This window comes from Cimex lectularius, unplaced genomic scaffold, assembly GCF_000648675.2.
Source record: "Cimex lectularius strain Harlan isolate CLEC.00 unplaced genomic scaffold, Clec_2.1 scaffold360, whole genome shotgun sequence".
Classification (NCBI taxonomy): domain Eukaryota; kingdom Metazoa; phylum Arthropoda; class Insecta; order Hemiptera; family Cimicidae; genus Cimex; species Cimex lectularius.
In genome coordinates, this window is record NW_019393442.1 from 187,070 (window position 1) to 209,352 (window position 22,283).

Sequence of the window (22,283 nt, forward strand, 5' to 3'; positions counted from 1 at the left end):
TTCTGCACAATACGCCGCTGCTCTAACCACTTGAGTTCGATTTGTAGTGACTTCATACCACGAAATATAATGGATTTAGTAAGTAAAACCAAGTATATCTTCACTAAGAGCTCTCCATTTCATTTGTCGCCGAGAATCGAATCCTGATTAGTCGACATTTGAAAAATGGCAAAAAGGAGTGAAGATCGAAAGGTAGGTTGAGATGGAGAGTTGGTGACCAAGTAGATCGAAGACACGATAGCTCAAGTGGTAGAGTAGCGGCGTATTGAACCGAAGGGCGTGGGTTCGAATCCCGCTCGTGACACTGACTTTTTTGACCTCAACCAATACCTTACATAAAGATTAATTAATTGAAAGAAATTATTTGGTCAATCCGACCACGAAATATAATGGAGGTGTTTATTATTATTTTTTTACGTAAATAAGAGGTGCAGAGAATCAAAACAGAAGAAGAGATAGATCATATATTTATAAGTTATTATAGTAAGTTATTCGCGATTTTTGTGCAAAAACGTGGTTTTTTAGTGCTCGTGGAAAAAACCGATCACTCTCTCTCCCGATGTTCAAGAATACATAAATTTCGAACAGTCATGTTTTCGCAAATTTTACGCTGTTCAACTTTTGGTCCAAGACTTTTTCAAATAAGTGAAAAGGAAAGCGACAATTTTTACTTTTTCTTACTTTTGCCTTTCAGGATACGGAATGCTTCTGATGTCGATTACCACTTGTTCAACTCATCACGGAAATTCAACTATTCCTTCTCATTTCAAAGGTGTCTTGGATATTATATATATATGGAGAGAGAGAAAGAGAGAGAGAGAGAGAGAGAGAGAGAGAGAGAGAGAGAGAGAGAGAGAGAGAGAGAGAGAGAGAGNTTAGTGTATTTCCATTGAAGAAGGTTATGCCAAAACGCATCTGACAACTGAACATAGCTAGTACAAACGGACCAGAAACGATTACCTCATCTCTTGAACCTCTATCCTTCATTAACTACTCATTTTAAATTCGTATTCATGGAAATCCATAATTTCTCATGGTTATCTGTCAATTTTACGTAGTACCCGTTGAGGTTGGCCCGATTTTTTAGACGAAAATTTTTAAAAGATTCCACGTTAAAGCAATAAGTACAATGAAAACAAATGCTTTCATTAAGTTGAGATTTAACCAAAAGAGTCATGACGATGATATTTAGAAAAATTTCGAACTGATTATTAGGCCGTGAGGATTATTTTTTATCGTCTCCTATAAAAATATACGTGAAATCGTATTTCCTCCCAGTATTCCCAAGGGTTGCCAATATCCAGGACAACAGTTACCCCTAGGTTTCGCATTGCAACTCCGGTTCTCCCACGTCCGTTCGATCCTTGACCATCTACGGCCAAGGATTAGAAGGATATACAAGTGACGCCCACATCATCCGCGACCCATCTACAAATCATTTCAATCACCGCCCCAACCTCCCCATACATATTTATGACGTCCTCCGTCGACTGCCTCCACATCCTCAAGGACAGCATACCCTCCAACGGTACGGTTTAATAAGATTAGATGCCCGATGTCCAGGCTTGCCAATAAATCTGATTTTACTTCTTATGTAATTGTATAAAAGAGGCCAAAAATATTCCTGTTAGCTTAAAGGAAAGAATGCAATTTTTGAATTAATAAATAACAATTATGCGCCTTTTTTAATTTTTAAAATAACTAGGACAAAATTTGTTTAAGTGTATACATGATAGGGGTATTCACGATGTTTGTAAGTCGTTAACTCGTGTTAACTCGAATAGAGAAATGTCCAGTAAGAGCGTGAAAGCCCCCTTCTTTTCTTAGCATGTAAAACGTTAATTTTTCCGCAATGTTGCGCGTGGCGATTGGTACAACTAAAAATAAAGCTGTAACAGTCCTTGAAGGCTTGTTGTTGTTCGTTTTGGTTTTCTTTTGTGTTAAATTGTAAGATGCCAGAAATTACTAAAAAGGAAAATTAATCAACTCTTTCATTCAAAATGCTATATATGCACTCGAAAAGTACTAACAAATGACACGCTTTAATTCGTGCCGACATTACGAACTTGTATCTAGGGATGAGCATCGATAAAAAACACCGATGGTCACTATCGATTAAACATCCTTGCATCGATGGTGGTACGAACATCGACTCTATTGTCTACACATCCATGGTTTTTTGAGTACTCATTACTCAAACCACAAATTTTTTTCATACGCATATATTATTTTTATGTGCCACTTTAGAAACATAAGCTAATTTTTCAAACTTCGCCATTTCTGAACTTTTATTAGGAACTTGATTAATAAATTATGTTTATTTTTTTAATAACGTTTATTAGGAATTATTTTTTCCTTTGGTTTCATTTATAGTTGTATATAGATCTCTCGGTCCATTTTAAATAAAATACGTCCATTGTTAAAGTATTTTGTGCTTGTGAATTTTATTCAAAATACCTCGCTGTTCTTCTTCGATGCTTTGGAAAACATACATAATCCACCCAAGCCCAATTCCTGTCCCTTGCTCAAAAAAAGGTAAAGGTACATGTAAGTAACTAAAATCAACCATATTCTTAATTTATTAGAATTAATGTATCCAAATTTTACAACGAAACACTACCACATCTACTCCGGAGCGCAATTAAAAACGTAGCTTTAAAGCCAATTTATTCTCTAGGCGAAATCTGGTTTTCCAATGGTCTGTCCAGCTTTGGAAAATTATCGTACAGAGGGGAAAGATGTCTCACTAAGGCAACAAATTGAACAACTCCTGACAGGTTCTGATAGGTCACTTTCATATAAGAAGAATATGGGTCAATCCCTATAAACAAAAGTGGAAATTAGGAAAAACTGAAAAAGTTTAGAGAACACCGACAGCCCGCCATCGACGGTCAAAAAATATGGACACAGTAACATCGATGTTGAAGACATCGAACATCGGTCGCCGACCATCCATATTTTCTGAACATCGACCATCGATGCTCATCCCTACTTGTATCCTAACGTCTAACAGCCTACAACTTTACAGGATAGGGAATGTATCTATTGTATTATGAATGAGAGTATAAGGAGAGGTCAGAAATTAACAAAAGAAATGTATTGATCTGATTTAATTAATGCGCATTTAAGAATAAAGCTACAGGTAAACAAAAAACAGCTGTTAAATTCATGGCTGCCATGTTGGTTACCTACGCCCTAACGGATAGCAATGTGACTACATTTTCGACCTAACATCTAACATTGGCCCTGGCCTGTTAGATCGAACAATGTTAACTAGCCGATTCTTATAAGTCTACCTACGTCATAATTTTTCTCGATATAACACGACCTAACAGAGTTAACACAAAGTTCGTGAATACCCCTAGGTAGACCTACTGATTGTAAAAAGAGAGGAGAGAGATAGAGAAAAAAACACGTAAATTTGTCCTCTTTTTGCACACATTCGACAATTTCATCCTTTTAATAATAACTAATCGGATTATTTTTTAATAATGTTTTACTTTGGTTGACGACGTAAACTTCATCGATAAAATTATTAAAATTAGTCCCCAAGCTAGAAAATTTAGTTAAAACATGAGAGAAACTGTACGAAACTTAGCACTTTTCTTCTTCCAAAATATACAAAATACTTTCCAACTGGACGAAAATGTTAATAAATAGAAGAAGGAGACGACATTTTCGACCTAACATCTATTTACATTGCCCCTGGCCTGTTAGATCGAGCAATGTTAACTAGCCGATTCTTACAAGTCGACATAATAATTTTTCTTCTACTTTTCTTCTTCCAAAATACAGGGTGTCCCAGTTCCTTCTGATGAAACTCGGGGAATCGATTCTACTCATCGTTTGGAGCAATAAATGCTCAGGAGAAAATTTTCGGAAAGTTCTCTATTTTGAAGATATGCAATAATCTGAATGACATAAAATGTAAGCCAATATCAGTTGGAACATGTCAAAATTACAAAATTTAAAATTTTGATCATGACTGCACGTTCTACTGAGGTTACACAAAAATACCTACAACTTGTGTAAGTATTTTCTAAGTAGTAATTTCACAAAAACTTCTTCATCTAACATGCTTTACGTTTTCAACTCTACTAGAACGTTATTTAAAAACCTGGATATATCAACGTAAAGTGTATTAGATGAAGAAGTTTTTGTGAAATTTGACAAGTTGTAGGTATTTTTGTGTAACATCAGTAGAACGTGCAATCATGACCAAAATTTTAAATTTTGTAATTTTAACATGTTCCAACTGATATTGGCTAATATTTTATGTCATTCAGATTATTGCAAATAGAAGTATCTTACAGCAAATTTAGCGTTCTTTCAAATGGTGTAATTCGATTTGTTGTAGTCTCAACATTTTGGCAGTTGTAAGCGTTTTTATGTGGTAAGGTAGTTAAAAGTTGAAAAAACCTAAATTGACGAATATCTTCCAAATAGAGAACATTCCAAAAATTTTCTCCTGAGCATTTTTTGCTCCAAACGAAGAGTAGAATCGATTCCCTGAGTTTCGTCAGAAGGAACTGGGACACCCTGTATACAAAATACTTTCCAGCAGGACAAAAATAGAAGAAGAAAAATAGATAAATAGAAGAAGGAGACGACATTTTCGACCTAACATCTAACATTGGCCCTGGCCGGTTAGATCGAGCAATGTTAACTAGCCGATTCTTAAAAGTCTACGTCATCATTTTTCTCGATCTAACAGGACCTAACAGAGTTAACAGGGTTAACACAAAGATCGTGAATACCCCTAATATAGCACATATTGAACTGATCGACATTGAGATGACAAGGAAAATATTTCTATTAGCAAAAGTTTTTACCTACTGTTTAAAATGATTGGTGAGGGTGTAGTCTGGAGAAGAAAGGTCCTGGTTACTTACGTTCTTAATAATAATAATAATAGTAATTTTTTTAATACAAATTTTCAATGGCAATTTAACATAACTCTACCGAGTATTATTAAATGATATGACTAAATAATACAATGTTTGTTTGGCTTCTTCGGTCTTCAGGGCAATTCTTTCTGAATGAATAAAGCCATTAACCGTCTCTTTTGAAATACATACAAATTCAGCTGGTACGAAACAGGATAAGAAACATCTCAAGAAGAGCTAAATTGGCCCATTGCCTTTTTTGGGGTTAGAAAAAAGGCCGATCTCGGGAAGAGAAGTTGCGACATCGTTTTCTCCCCAATCCCTTTTCGCCACAAATCACCCACGCGGTTCTAACGTCTCACTACCGGTGTTATCCACTTAAATCTACCCTAATCAGAGAGAAATATTAAACGATTAACAAGTGGGATAATTCCTACATCCTGTAGGGTTTTACGCAACGCGTTTAACATATCTTGCGCAAATATAATAGCAGTGGGAGTCTAATTAAAGCGGATCAGTCAGAAAACACGAACATTCTTATTACAAATTTCCTCACCCAATTAATTCGAGAATGGGACACGAGTTATTACGAGCCAAGGGTGTGAATAACCCGAGGGCTTTTCACCGACAAATCTGTGACACAGTTCTACCATGTTTTTAACACTTTTCGAAGGAACGCGAAAGCTGCTTACACAGGCCTCCAGAGCAGACTGTCCGTTTTTGATTTACATAAAATTTAAATAACCAACGTTCCACCTTCCCCTCGGACTCGCCCTTTTGTTAGGATAATTATTTACAGAGATGCTAAGTGTCTCGCTTCTGACTCAGCGGTATTTAGATGATGATTACTTAAAACTCGAGAAAACGTGATGTCACCCACAAATCGTCCCACACAAATTTTCCACAAACAAATTCACACGGAGATCTTAAAAAATGGAATACAACCATCTTAATACATGTAGTTTTCTGTTTAGAAAACTGTACTTTGTACGTCAGCTTTCTAAATCAATTAATATTTGAAAGCCCACGTCCGGATTGTGATTAGTTTTCACCCGGTTCTCCTATGTCCGCTGCGTTTTAGTGGATATTTTATCCGTTCCATTTTTGCGTGTTTCAGTAAACAAGATAATCTTTGTATTGATTTTGTGCCTATATGTTTAGTGGAACACGATTGATATACGAAATTTTAATTTCGGGTTATGTCAGAAGAAAAATACGTTTGGTTGAGTGGAAATATAATGTGCCAATTTAAGGAAAAATCCCCTACGTAAAACGGGTACGGGGTTGGGCCTGTAATTTCCATCTGGATGTTTGTATTCCACTTCATCCATTGGCCAGATGGTCCGATTGGAAATGTGGCCAGGAAAATACGACGAAAAAAGTAGTTCGTAAGTCTCCTCAAAGAGAGAAAACTGAAAGAAAAATAGAGAACGAAGAGAGAGAGAAAGAGTGAGAGAGAGAGGGAGAAAGAGAGAGAGAGGTGAGAGAGAAAGAGAGAGAGAGAGAGAGAGAGAGAGAGAGAGAGAGTGAGAGAACAAGAAAGAGAACGAGAAAGAGAGAGAGAGTCATGTTTCACAATTTATTATTATTACGTATTTTCTTCATCAGGTTTTTTGTTAACAAAAGATGTCATTTTATTTTATTAGGGAAAAAGTGAAAGAGAGAGAGAGAGAGAGAGAGAGAGAGAGAGTGAGAGAACGAAACTGACAGGCACAAAAAAAGGTACATTAGAGTGAGTTTATTTTTTATAATTATTTTAGTATCTTTCCATACACTTGCCAGAAAGATAGATAGAAGGAGAAAGAAAGAGATAGCGCAAAAAGAGGAAAGAGAGAGAGAGAAAGTGACAGGCAGATTATTTTTTATTAATTAAAGTTTTTAATTGAGATAAAAAGTCAGTGTCATGAGCGGGATTCGAACCCACGACCTTCGGCTAGATATGCCGCTATTATTATTATTATTACTTGAGCTATCGTGGTAAAATAGATACCTCGATCCACTCGGACACTAACTTCCCATCTCAACCTCACATTTGAATTTTCCCTCCTTTTTGCCATTTTTCAAATGTCCTGTAATTTATTTGATTCTCGGCGAAAAATGCAATGGCCACGGAGAGCTTTAGTGAAGTATACTTAATTTTAACTTATTAAATTCACTATTTTTCTCGGTCCGCTTCATCAGTTAATATCTTTCAATTTATTAAGGTTTATAGTTGAGATAAAAATGTCAGTGTCACGAGCGGGATTCGAGCCCACGACCTTCGGTTAGATACACCGCTACTCTACCAGTTGAGCTATCGTGACTTCGATCCACTCAACTAAAAACCTTAATTAATTCACTCTCTAGGACCATATTCCACTACCTTCGAGATAAAAATGTTGCCTTGAATAGACAAATATAAAAAATTAAACACTTATTTTTATTAAATACACTAGTTTTCGTGGTCTGCTTGACCAATTAATATCTTTCAATTAATTAATTTAAGGCAAAAAGGAAGGAAAATTCAAAAAGGTGGGGTTTAGATGGGAAGTTAGTGTCCGAGTGGATCGAGGTCACGATAGCTCAAGTGGTTAGATCAGCGGCATATCTAGCCGAAGGTTGTGGGTTCGAATCCCGCTCGTGACACTGACTTTTCTATCTCAACTAAAAACCTTAGTAATTGAAAGATATTAATTGGTCAAGTGAACCACGAAAACTAGTGAATTATTTTTTATAATTATTTCACTATCTTTCCATACACTTAGCAGATAGGTAGATAGATAGAGTGATGGANGAGAGAGAGAGAGAGAGAGAGAGAGAGAGAGAGAGAGAGAGAGAGAGAGGAGGCAGTGAGATAGTTAAGTAGTTGGACGCAGAAAGCAAAAATAGATAGATGTTACTTTCATTAAGAAGTTAATGATCTAGGACCTAAATTAAATCGTATTGAATACTGGTTGAATCTTGGTCTTGTAAACAACAGAAAACAAAAATATTTATAAGGATGAAGAGCGAAAAAAGTACCAATGGCCATAAACAGCTTTATTCTTAGGCCTGCTCATAAGTGTCAAATATATAACAGTGAAAAAAAAGGAAGGCTATATTTTTCATAAACAAGAGAAAAAAGATATAAACTTCCAAGCTAAGTAACGGTTTCAAACACGCCCATATACAATAAAATTGTGACACAAGATAAAATCACATAATGAAAGAGCGGGCAGAGGTTTGTTATGGAAGAAAAGAGAGAATAATAAATGAATCAATCATAGTTATTTTCATCGAGAGAAAGAAACGACCAAGATGCAAATATACCTCTCGGCAAGTCGAGCAGTACTCAAATGATTGTAAAAAATACTATGACAAGCAGCCAGGAAAAAGACAAGATAAAATATATTATTAAGGAAAAGACCTTTCGATCATTTTTAACATTTAAGAAATTTTAAAATACTTTGTGAAAGTAAGAAGAAAGATGCTTCAGCTTTCTTGAGATTCCTGAAGAAAATTAGAAGAAAAAAAGAAAAAAGACTGTTTGTGTAAGTCTCTTTAATAAAATGTGTTATTTAATGTTAAATAAGAATTTCATTTATGTTTTTGTGGTCTAATTGATTATGTTACTTCTTTCAATTTATTAATCTTTTTATGTAAAGTCTTGGTAGAGATAAAAAATTCAGTGTTACGAGCGGGATTCGAACCCACGATCTTCGGATAAATACGCCGCTGTTCTACCACTTGAGCTATCGTGACTTCGATCCCCTCGGACCCAACTCTCTATCTCAACCTAGAACCGTTCGAATTTTTCCTCTTTTTGTCATTTTTCAAATGTCGTGTAATCAGGATTAAGTTTTTTATCTCAACCAAGACCTTACATAAAAAGAATAATTAATTGAAAGAAGTAACTTGGCCAATTAGACCACTAAAACATAAATGGATTAATATTTAATAAGTAAAAGAAGTATCACTTCACTAACAGCTCCCCGTGGTCACTTCATAAGTTGCTGATAATCAAATCCTGATTACCACGAGATTTGAAAAATTGCAAAAAGAGGGAAAATTTGAACGGTTGTAGGTTGAGATGGAGAGTTGGTGTCCGAGAATATCGAAATCTAGTTCAAGTGGTAGAGCAGCGGCGTGAAGTAGCTGAAGGTCGTGGGTTCGAATCCCGCTCGTGACACTGACTTTTTTATCTCAACCAAGACCTTACATGAAAAGGATAATAAATTGAATTAAATAAGAATTTATTGTTTTATTTTTCGTTGTTATTATGATTAATTCGTACCCATGTCCAGTAATTAACTGCAAACACTTTGTTCAATTCATTATTAATTTCACTAATTTCGTGGTCCGCTTGACCAATTTATATATTTCAATTAATTAAGGTTTTTAGTTGAGATAAAAAAGTCAATGGCACGAGCAGGATTCGAACCCACGATCTTCGGCTTGATACGCCGCTGCTCTACCACTTAAGCTATCGTGACCTCGATCCACTCGGACACTAACTTCCCATCTCAACCCCAACTTTTTTTAATTTTCCCTCTTTTTGCCATTTTTCACTTTGTTCACGATTTAAACAGACAGGAAATCTCTTCCTTCGCGTTAAGACCGAAGATGTACACCGGGTGCGTTCTGTCAGTTCATGATTGCAACTCCGTCTATTCCCGGATCATAACTCGTTACTATAGAGAATAAATTAGAATCAACGGAACCGGGCGTAATTGACATCTTTCCATGGCGCTGTTGTAATTTTCATAAATATTTAACCGGTTGATGTTTAACCAAGAAGGCGCCAATACATTTGTACAAGGATCCGATCGAAATGTTAAGACAATTTACAAACTATATTTTAAAATAAAAAATTACTAATTTTTTGGCCATACTTTATCATCTTGCTATGATTCGTTTTGTAATTTAAGTTCATAGGTGAAGCAATAAATCAATATTAGAAAATGTGTTGAGAACTTCAAATATTTCAGAAATGTCTTTGGCCTATTTTTTCTACTATTTTGTCTTTTCATAGAGTCTTTTATTTGTACAAGACGTGGATGTGCAAAAGCGACATTCCCTGGGCGAAATTTGTGGGCGTTCCGACTCATCCGACAACAGCCTGGACACCCACGTGTCCGAGGGCCTGGCCACATGAAACTATGCCTTCCTCCATTCCATTGGCGTTTTAACACCCGGCTAATAACTCTATCAAACTTTGTTGGCCATTCTCGCCCACGCGCCATCAAAATCCCATCCGCGAGTTTTTTTCTCTCCGTGTAATACGAGGAACGTGACTGAAAATTTCTAATCCCGGGTCATTACGTATGACTTATTATTGGGGCTTCTAATCGATCCGTTCATTAATAGCCATTTGTATCTTTCGCGTTGGAATAGATGTAATTTGCTATATAAGTTTTTTTAGTTTAGTAATTTGCTATATATAATTTAGTTAAAAGATTTTTTCTGTTCCAGATGCAAGGCGTAAATCAAGAGGCTTCCAGTCCAGAAAGTTCGAAATCAATAAGGTATATTACACGGATTGCCATATGAACAATTAAACTTATAAAACTAAAACAACACCAGGGCAACACACACAGCAATATTTTCAATGGAACATGTTGAATAAAATTATTTAAACCCCATATACTTAGTGAGATCGGGGATCTAAGTTTAATAGGGGCAGGGTGAGAGAAAGAAAGTGAGCTAAAAAGAGGAGGGTGATAGAGGTAGATCGGCGATTAGATAGATTTATAAATACCAAAAGAGAAACAGTAGATAGAGATGATAGTGATGGTGATACTAGAAATCGGGGTTTGTACTCCCCAGGCACTGCAGGCTTCTGACTTATTGCATCTTCCTACTTCCTTAGTTCAGTGCAACAGACTCAATCCTTCTTCTCAGAAGTTTCAGGTCATTAGGGGTATTCACTATCTTTGTGTTAACCCTGTTAAGTCTGTTAGGTCCTGTTAGATCGAGAAAAACTATGTCATAGACTTGTAAAAATCGTCTAGTTAACATTCTTCGATCTAACATTATGTTAGATCGAATACATTCGGCCAATGTGAGACGTTAGGTCGAAAATGTCGTCTCCTTCTTCTATTTATTAACATTTTTGTCCAGTTGGAATGTATTTTGTATATTTTGGAAGAAGAAAAGTGCTAAGTTTCGTACAGTTTCTCTCATGCTGTAACTAAATTTTCTGGCTTGGGGACTAGATAATTTTATCGATGAAGTTTATCTCGTCAACCAAAGTAAAACATTATTAAAAAATAATCCGATTAGTTATTATTAAAAGGATGAAATTGTCGAATGCGTGGTAATAAAAAGGAAAAATTTACGGGTTTTTTTCTATCTCTCTCCTCTCTTTTTTACAATCAGTAGGACTTAAAACCTAGGTGTATTCACGAACTTTGTGATAATTCTATTAGGTCGTGTTAAATCGAAAAAAACGATGATGTAGATTTGTAAGAATCGGCTAGTTAACATCTAATAGGCCAAGGCCAATGTTAGATGTTAGGTCGAAAATGTAGTCACAGTGCTATCCGTTAGGGCGTAGGTAACCAACATGGCAGCCATGAATTTAACAGCTGTATTTTGTTTACACGTATTTTTAGTCTTAATATGCATTAATTAAATCAGACCAATACGTTTCTTATTTAATTTCTGACCTATAATTATACCCTAATTCAAATAGATACATCCTATATCCTATAAAGTTGTAGGCTGTTAGACGTTAGGATGCAAGTTAGGTATGTGGGTACGAACTGATGCGTGTCATTTGGTAGTACTTTTCGAGTGCACAGATTTTGAATAAAAGAGTTGATTAATTTTCCTTTTTTATTAACTTCTGGCATCTTACAATTTAGCACAAAAGAAAACCAAGGCCAACACCAACAAGCCTTCAAGGACTGTTATAGCTTTATTTTTTAATCTACCAATCGCCCCGCGCAGCTTTGCGGAAAAATTAACGTTTAACATGCTATGAAAAGAAGGGGGCTTTCCCGATTTTACTGGACATTTGTCTATTCGAGTTAACACGGTTAACTTACAAACATCGTGAATACCCCTGATGACTGTCGCTGCGACAATTTGGTTTCCTACGTTTTCGTATGTTAGGTTGAATCTCCATTGAGCTGTTGCTTCGCAGCCGAAAATGATATGGGTGGCTACTTCCTCCTCCTCATTACATAATCTGCAAATGGGATCATCGTTATGATCATTATGCCATATGCCCATGTTGTGTAGATGTTTTCTCAGATGCCAGTGACCGGTTAGTAGTCCTACCATTCCTCTGAGTTTGGCCCCCCTCCAATTGCAGCACTGTTTTTGCCAGTCTCGGTGAGGATTGTTTCATCATAAGTTTACTATCCCTAGCACCGCTAGAGTTTATCCACTTCTCCTTTTGTTTTGCTTGGATCCATTCTGCGATGGAGGATTCTATATTTGTTTTTGTTATCCCAACAATAGGTTCGGGGCAGGTCTTGCAGATCCTCCTCTGGCCAGTCTGCTTTCTCGTTACCCAAAATTCCTCTGTGCCCTGGCACCCAAGATATCATCAGGTTGTTATGTTTCCCCAAGCTATGGAGATTTTGGATGTATTCACTGACTAATTTCGAGGTTATTCTTTTACAAGCTAATGCTTTAATGGTTGCTTGGCTATTAGATCTTATGAGGATTTTTTTTGCCAGTGTAACCTCTTTTAAGATTTTCCAGGGCACAAGCATTGATGGCATGTATTTCTGCTTGAAAGATCGAAGTGTACTTCCTTAATGAGTTTGATTGCTCATATCTTGGGCTTGAACAAACAATACCCGATCCGGTTCCTTCGTTTGTTTTGAAGCCATCTCATCGTTATCCAACCATATCATTGAATCCGATGTTCATCCTTCTTCTTTATAGGCCGTTGAGCTTGGTAGGATGTTCTAAAGAATGTTTCCGGGATTGTAGTCAGACCTCTATTCTAAGTATCTGTCTGGTTATATTAATTATGGTTGTGGGCCGAATTGTTTAGTTCCTATCCAATGTGATTGTTGTTGGAGCTTAAGTGATTTTTCCCTAGTCTCTCCTTGCATAAATGTTTACAGTGAAAGTAGGTTTAACAGAGTTTCTAGTGCACTTGTAGGGTATATCGATAGATAGAAAAAAAATAGAGAGAAAGAGAGAGAGAGAGAGAGAGAGAGAGAGAGAGAGAGAGAGAGAGAGAGAAAGAGAGAGAGGGAGGGAGAAAGAGAAAGAGAAAGTGAGAGAGAGCGAGATAGGGAGAGAGATAGAAAGAGAAAGAGAGAGAGAGAAAGTGAGAGAGGGTTGCATAAAAGATTGATAGTTAGGTAAGTGGTAACTTTACGGAATTTACGATAGTTACCCAATATAAATAGAGATAGTAGATAGATAGAATAAAAATGGCAGATAAAAATATCGATACATAGATACATAAATGTACAGATAAAAATAGAGTGAGAAAGGGAGGCGAAGTAACACTTAAATGGATAGTGATAGATAGGACGTTTTGGAGAGAGTGAGAGTCAGAAATATTATCAGACAGAGAAAGTGAGTGAAAAGAAATGGATGAGGAAGATATAAATTGATTGGCATTTAGATGGGTAGAACAGAGATAGAACAGTAAAATAATGAAAAGGATTGTGATTTATGATGTCAACGGGTGGTCGAGTGATTGAATGTCCGGTGATTGTGGGCTCAGTTTTGACGATTTTATGGAACAGATTTTTCTTAATTATTTTTACCTCTTTATTCTTTAATTAATGATTTGGTTTTTTAATACTTTAAGAAGCCTTTGAACGTGAAAATGCTTGTATATTTGGTATTTATGTCGAACCCGTGTAGGGTCTTCTCTCGCGGATTTTTTGGATTACTCAAACCCGTTTCGGCTTTGCACCATGTTCAATGACGAACTGTCATTTATTTCGTATCATTGATGGAATGCTAACAATTTATGTTAGGTTCATTTATTAATTTCATTAACAAATTAATTTGTTTTGAAATAAGTATTGCTCTTGCAGATATAAAGCGTGTAATATAGTTGTATGGAACTCGTTAAATAAAGGGTAAAAAGAAATTGAGTGCTGAGCGATATGGAGAATGAGAGAGAGAAAGTGTGTGTGTGTGTGTGTGTGTGTGTGTGTGTGTGTGAGAGAGAGAGAGAGAGAGAGAGAGAGAGAGAGAAGGAAAGAGAGAGAGAGTGAGAGAGAGAGAGAAAGAGAGAGATATAGAAATGTTTTATCAAAGTTTGCTACATACAAGGACATTTTTTTTGGTTTTTTGGTTGTTGTTTCATTGTTCATGAATACTCTGGATCAAGTTATGACCTATTTTAAGGTCATAATGACGGCAAAATAATTTGTGTATAGAAGTCTTGAAGAAAAAAAGAAAATTCAGTTGTTACTGCCAAGCTAAAAACCTATTTTAAGGTCAACATCAGGGTTAAATAATCTTAAATATGTATACAGATTGACATATTTAAGTTTTTTACAGATCGCAAATTTCCTTGAACACCGGCTCTCCCTTCTAAAATTTCTCCCTAAAAGAGAAATGAGCTGGTCTTCAAGGAAATTTGAGATCGCCTGTAAAAAAACATAAATATGTCATTCTGTAGACATACTTAAGATTGTTTTGAATAATGACCTTAAAGTACGTCGAAAGCTTGGTAGTAATAACTGAATTTGCTTTTTTCTTCACGACCATACATACTTTGTTCCGGAGAGTTCGTGTGTGAAAAAGTGGTTGATGCTTCAAACATTCAAAACAGGTGTTATATTGCTGTCGTGTTGTAGCAATTTTAATTGATTTGAAGTTACTTTACCGTTACGAAGAAATCGGTCCCTTTCCTCTTTGTATCCGATTCGATCTTGCTCGTATTGCAATCGTGTTTGACAAACCCATTTTTGTCACGAACGGCATGGTTTGTCAAGATGAGATCTCTCGTCGAATTACATCGCTATTTCACCATTGGACATCTGTTAAAGAAACCAACATTTATCACACGACATTTCCAAAAGTGAATTCGAGGTGCGCCTGGATGGTCTCCATCCATTAGAGAAGAGTTTCATCTAACGCGCCAAAGAAAAAATAATCTTCCGACGTCATTTCAAAAGGAAATTAGTAATAGTAAAAGTCTGAAAAAATTTGCCAACGAAAAATATTACGTCAACGATGAACGAGCATCGAAAATGGAAAAAATTAGATATGTTTCGTTCTCATAAAAATGGGTAATGAAAAAAGTTGTAGACTCTACAGTGTACAGTTGAAAAATTGGTAAGGCACGTCCTCTCTAGGGCAGTAATTGTTCAATTATACTATTAGCGGGCTATGTAGTCAAAGGACAATAAACAGGACCTACCATTAAGATATTAAAAGTTTGTCGAAAACCTTCTAGTTCTAGCTCGTTATATCCTAAAACTTGCATGATTCCTGACTGTTTTTTAATTTATAACTCTTGTTTTTTTTTGTTTTTTTAGGTTATATCAACCCTCGGGGTACCGTGTTTTTGAAAAAAAGCCCATTTTTAAGTATGTCGGGTTCGAATGCTTGGCCGCTGGATTCGAATCCGGGACTTTTTCGTTACAGTGTAGAGCGGCGTGTGAACGCCTAAACCGTTGCGGCCACCGACGCCCCTCGCTTATTGTGGTTCTTCTTAGAAAATTAAGAATTATTGTGGTTTTACTACCTTTTACCTAGAGTATGTCCGTTGATTTTTTAAAAAGAATTCTTATTGTTTTTTTAGAAAACTGTTCACTTTAACAACTTGTTGGTAACAATCAATTTTAGATCGGGCAGGAACCTGTCAGACTAGGAGGATAGGGATGGGGGAAAAGCCGCCATTGCTGGAACTCTCAGTGTTTAGGATTATTGGTTGAAGTCACAAGGCTGTCTTTTTACGCGGCGTGGAGGATTGTTAGGGTAGGACGTTGAATAGAGGGTTTGAACTAGTGGATTGGTATGGAAGGAAAGTTTAGAGTGGAAGTTGTGAATCGTGTGTGGATGAAGTCCGTCTCAAATGGGATGTCTAGGTTTTTGTNGAATCCGACAAAAGAAGCCGCCTCCACCCTCACCAGGTGCCTCTGATTCTGGCTCTAAGAGAATAAGCCTCTTTGCAGAAATTTACCAAGACAGCCCAAACCTTGCCATTAATATATTCTAGAAGAATTTCACTAGACAGAGTTTCCCTACCAAAATAGTGTTTCCTGACAGCGGTAAGTGCAGGACAAGTTGCCAAGAAATGGAACAAATCGTCCCGCTCTGTACCACTACAAAGTTCACATCCTGCTGCTTGAAGTGTTTGTAGTTTAAGTTAAACAGATCCCCCGACACTTAATTATCCACCGCATGCTATCAGCGAGAGATCCATTAGATAATTTGGGGATTTGAAAAGCTCTCTATGGAGTGGGAAACTGTCTGAATTGGCCAAAGCTGTGTAAAATTGTCTCTTTATATTGTCACAACAACATATCTCCTCCCCAAACCTGAGCGCCGTATCATAAAATAGACCTGCTGACTGTGTTAAATATTTTTAGCTTAGTTATTTATCTATTAACGGTCACTAATCTCTACACATTTTTAGCTTAGTCGGGTACGCAATATCGCCGTTATCTATAAGAGGTCTCCAGATAGAATTTAGTCTCATCCTTGCTACCGCATCCGTAACATGTTTGTTCATTGACAGTGCCGGGGTGAGTCGGATTCCCATACTCATTCACCACCTCTATCTCCTCAGTTTCTAAATACCACCTCTCACTTTTCGCAGGTCTACCCCCATTTCTGAACACCATAATCATAGATTTATTCTTAAGTTCCATCTGAGACAGTACTGTTGTAAAGACCTGATCATTCCCTGTAAAGAGGCAGGGTGTGAGGCGAGTAAAATCTGCATAAGCTAACAACTTGATTCTGCCACTACCCTCCACATACACACCACCATCTAAGCATGCCTCCAAATCATTAATAAATAATGAAAAAAGTGTTGGGCTGAGCAAACAGCCCTGCCTCACTCCCATTTCGGTATAAAATTTTCGAGAGATCCCATCCACACACCACACATTGGCAGATGTATTGCATAACAAATTTTTAATTGACTTTATTAATTTAGAAGTAAGACCAAGATCGTATAATTTACAGATAAGAGAATGTCGGTCAATACTGTCGAATGCCGACGTGAAATCGACCAAAAATGCGAATACTTTTTGCCTCTTTATTCTAAGCTTCAATTTCACTAAATTCACTAGATTAAAAAAATTGTCCACGGGTGAGTAGTTTTGACGGAACCCAGCTTGCGATTCTGTAATTATGTTATCATTATTTATCCATTCATTAATCCTGTTTAAAAGCAAACCCGAATACAACTTGCCAAATGTGTTAATGAAGGAGATCCCTCTGTAGTTTGAGACATCATTTCTATTTCCTTTTTTGTACAGTGGAAAGACTGTACTTTCTTTAAAACTACAAGGTATATCCCCCCATTAAATATTTCGTTAAAAGTGGATAACAGCACGCAGAGAAAATTGGGAGGAGCATGTTTAAAAAATTCAAATGGTAGTCTTTACCGTCATTGAGGATTTGGGTTCAAGTAGGTGTTTGAGTTGTCCGTATCTTCGGGTCAGTTCTTATCTTTTTTTGTATATGTTCCATGTAAGTCTGCTGTACAAGTAGAACCCAAGGTAGTGGGTTTGATTGGACAGGGAGATTACAGTGTATGTGAACTGGTGGAAGGTACTTCTTAGTTTGTTGGGTGTATTCATTGTGGATTTGGGTTCAAGTAGACGTCTGAGTTGTCCATATCTTCCGTTCAGTTCTTATCAAGGTACGTCACGTGCAGGTTCTTTTGTTCATTTAACTTGATGCTCACCGTATGCACCAGTTGGTAATTAGATCTACGTGGTCGTGAGTTGCTTTTGATGCAAGGATGGGGTCAAAATGTGATAAGAGGATTGTGCCAATTTTATCAATTGATTGATTATGTTGAAATAAAAGAGATGAATCCTTTTGTCTAGTTAATAATGTTTTACAAAATTGACAAAAATATAAGAAAATCAGTTGAATTTCGTGGTTTTATCATATATTCTAATAAGGTTTTTGTTCACAGGGGGAAGAGAAAGGGACGTTGGAAGCTGAAATTCCACCATCAGGCCCTACCCCCAGAGTATCTTGACCACTACGAAGCATCTCTCTGTAAGCCGCCAAGCCCACCCGCGCCGGCCACAGTCCGCTACACCGATCTGCCCTACATGGGCGAGATGACATTAGACAACGCGAGGCCTAGGAGAGGAAGGAAGCCAAAAAAGGCCGATATATGCCATCTCATCTACAAAAACTACGGCACGACAATCGTCGACGAGCCGCTCAACTTGTGCATAAGGGACCTGAAAGCGAAATCGCAGAATTCCGCCGCACAGGTTTCGATGTGCAAGTTCAAGTTCACCGGGGGCGCAACGCCAACGCTCAAAGAGAAGAAGATGCTCTCCGTCGACGCCGGCGGAGCGTTTCGCTACTACGACCAGGCGGACCAATCGAGAAAGAAATCCAGGAAGTCGATCGCGAGGGAAAAGCTCGAGCAGACTTTCAAAGAAAAGGGATTTCTTATTCAAACCCAACAACTCGAATCCGCCCAAGGGGCGACTTATTGTAAATTTAGGCAGCTTAGAAAATTCACTAGGTACCTTTTTCGATCCTGGAAACATCACTTACCGGGTGAAGTCGTCTCCGAAAGCTACATGGGATGAACCGAAACCACTAATCTAATCTGACGATCTCGTTTTTTTTATATATTTATTATCGAATCATTAAAATATATAAGAAAAAAATATATATTTTTAATTATAATTAGGAGTCGTCAAGATAATAAAGTGTAGTCTCACGGATATTTAGTCACATATTAGTATCATAAATTTTATTTTAATAACAAATTAAATAATCACAAGAGGTTAAATTTCTAACATATTTTTTTAATCGTTTGTATAATTTATAAGACTATGTTTGAGTGTTCCTCTCTTACGTTTTTGTGTGTATATTTTGAAATTTGAACACGCTATAATAATATCATATTTCATTAATTGCTTGTTTGTATACGATTTAGCTTGTCTAGGAAATTTATATGTGGAATACAAAATCAGGGTTATTATTTTTTTTTTTTAAACTTGCAACAAATTCATATATTAAATCAAGTTAGTTTATATTTCAATAGCAGCAAAAAAATAAAATAAATGAATAATTGAAATTAAAACAGACTCAAATTATTGATTTAATGTGTGGTGAGTAGTGACCGTTAGTCTATAATTATTCAGAAATCGTGAGATGCGGTCTGGTGTGATGTAGGCTTCAGAAAAACATTTTCATTATATTGCCAACGTTTCGGTCTTTATTGAGATCATCTTCAGAGCCTGGGATTTACAAACATGTTTAAATTTAACATATACATGTAGGATGTGGAAAAAAGTGAATTTATACAATGCAAAATATATTCTTTACATTCAATCAATATTTTTCCACATTTCCTGAAGATGATCTCAATAAAGACCGAACGTTGGCACGATAAAGAAAATGTTTTTCTGAAATTTACATCACACCAGACTGCATCTCACGATTTCTGAATAATTATTGTTTTAAACTGAGTATTTAGATCGTTAATCACTTATTCAACCTGAGAAAAAAAAATTACATATATATAATTGATATTGATTTAAATCAAATTTTAAAGTAAAGCAATTTGACATAAAAACATTGCATTATATGCACCGCTGTGTGTTTTATTGTTTATGAATGACCCCAAAAAAGTATTTTTGAAAAACAAAAGACAAAATATCGTTATTTAAATACATTTGAAAGCTTTTAAAGAATTTGTAAATAAGACTGGTAATACTCACTAATTTTAAACAATGTAAATTATAATATAAACATAAAACAATCTTGTGATTTATTTGATTTGTTAAATAAGCTCTAAGTTCCTATCGATAGGAGGTGGATTTTTAAACAAATTTTATACATCTGTAGGAAATTTCTAGGTGGTGCCATTGCAGTGGTGAAAACCGCAGGTGGTTTTTATAAGCTGTGATCTAATTGAAATTAAAACCTTGTGTAATATTCAGTCATTAGGCATAATTAAACTTAATTAACAATATATATGTACAATATAAATGTAAATGCATATGCATAGGTGAAACGGTATGAATTTTGTAACATTGTTAGTATTTTCATATTATTGTCGGTTTTTTTTTTTTTTTTCTTTTGGGCTGGAAACGTTACCTTATTTACTTACACATTTAACTGTGATTGTCTTTGCATTGTCTCAATCAAATTGAGATCAAATATAAAAAAAAATAAAAGTTAAAAGAAAAAGTATTTTAAAAATTCAAAATTTATATGAAAGGTGTTTTATATTTTTTGTGTTATGAAAAACTTTACAAAAATGCGACTTATTACGTGGAGACTACTATCAAAATAAACTGTAAAATTTTGATGTTTTTTTTTTTGTATGTTAAAAAGACTTCCATTTTGAAAAGATATACGACTAACAATTTCTTTTGTACATACAATCTGACTGTTGGCATACTTTGTTTTTGGACTGTGTTGTATTTAAAACTAATATTTCTAAGTTTTTGTTTTTGAGACAAAAAACAAAATCAAACTTATGTAAATATGTTATGAATGTTTGTTAAAAATAATATTTCAAGAAACAAAAAAATGCTCACAAATAATATTTAAATTTTAAAAAAATTGTATATAGATAAAAAATTTAATTCTATTTATGTAATAATAATCTAAAAATAAAATAAAATTGTGATTGAATTTTTCCTACTTTTTTAAATTTCCTTGCCAGTAGTCAATTATACCATAATTGACTTTGTAATGAAAGTTGGATGGAAAAAAGGAAAGTGTTTTTCCAGCATGCTTTATTTATTACCTAGTTAAGTTATCAAAATTGATGAATGTATTGAGCAAACTTAATGAGCTTTTTTGGAGTTCTTCTCTCAATAAAATAATGTTTTATTAATATATGAAATAATTAATGTAGTAGATGTTTCTTATTTATTATTGATGTTGATTGATAATATAGCAAGATCATAGAGAGCTTCCATTCTGAAGTTAAATAGATTGATTTTGAAGATTTCTGAATTTTCACATTAATTTGCACCTTGTAAAAAGACAGGGGACAACTCGGATTAATCGAGAAAATAAGCGGCTTTGTCTGCCCTAATGGTAACAAAAATAAATTTTTAGGTAAAGGAGGCAAGTCTGTGGCACAGCATACCAGTATACTGTCTAGGTCCGGATCGCTCAAAATAAACAGAACATTCACTAGTTTTCGTGGTCCGCTTGACCAATTAATATCTTTCAATTAATTATGGTATTTAGTTGAGATAAAAAAGTCAGTGTCATGAGCGGGATTCTAACCCACGACCTTCAGCTAGATATGCCACTACTCTACCACTTGAGCTATCGTGACTTCGATCCACTAGGACACTAACTTCCCATCTCAACCCCACCTTTGAATTTTCCCCTCCTTTTTGCCATTTTTTAAGGAGGGAAGTTAGTGTCCGAGTGGATCGAAGTGACGATAGCTCAAGTGGTAGAGTAGCGGCGTATCTAGCCGAAGGTCGTGGGTTCAGATCCCACTCGTGACACTGACTTTTTTTATCTCAACTAAAAACCTTAATTAATAAGCAGAACATTTTAACCATGCATCCAAATTCAAATATAAGAGAGATTACAACCACATAACAAAAATACTGATCTGTGAAAAAATAAAAGCAAAAAAAATTAATAAATTTTTTATATTGTTATTATTATTTAATGGCCTTATGAGCTTGCATATTAGTCAGAGTATGATTCCTTTGATTATTTCATCATAAATAGTTGGGGGGGGGGTAGCATGAAAAAGGGGTAGGGGTGAGAAAGGGAATCGAACGCACAACCACAGGGTCTATTTCGCTGACTACTCGGATATCATTGTCCCTCCCTACATTAATACATATATTTCATAAAATTTATTCTTGTTTTATAAATTTTAATTAAAATTTGGTTTGCAGAGTAAATAATGTAGTTTGTTCATTTCTGATCATTTTCATTTACCTAAAATGATTAAAGACTAAAATGACCGGGAATGACTAAATTAAAGGTCACAGTCCACATGAAGAATACTCAACATTTAAAATAATGGTAAAATAATGTCAGTCTACGCTTGCTGGTCAAATTGTACTTTCATCTTGTACAATCATCTGCTTATTCGATTTTATCTGTGTTCAAGTTTTAATAGAATTTATAAAAATGATACGGTTGACCGAATAACACGTGGTCCAATCACTGAATATGGAATAATGCTGAAAGGTATTTCACAAAACAAAATCAAAGCTGTAGACTAGGATGATCAGAGAATTGGCAATATGGACTATTGGAAATTTAAATAGTTTTTATTCCAAAATTTAAGACTTGGAT

General features: G+C 35.6%; 1 protein-coding gene across 2 annotated transcripts in view; it reads left to right on the top strand.

Annotated features, from left to right (window-relative positions):
- LOC106661681 overlaps window positions 1-19,036 on the top strand; it is a 72,814-nt gene extending 53,778 nt beyond the window's left edge. For both annotated transcript variants that reach the window (XM_014385229.2, XM_014385230.2), the window contains exons 3-4: window positions 10,317-10,369; window positions 17,938-19,036. In XM_014385229.2, the coding sequence (XP_014240715.1) occupies window positions 10,317-10,369; window positions 17,938-18,574 (690 nt within the window). In that variant the 3' untranslated portion in view covers window positions 18,575-19,036. The remainder of the gene's footprint in view (window positions 1-10,316; window positions 10,370-17,937) is intronic.
- Window positions 19,037-22,283: the final 3,247 nt, after the last annotated feature.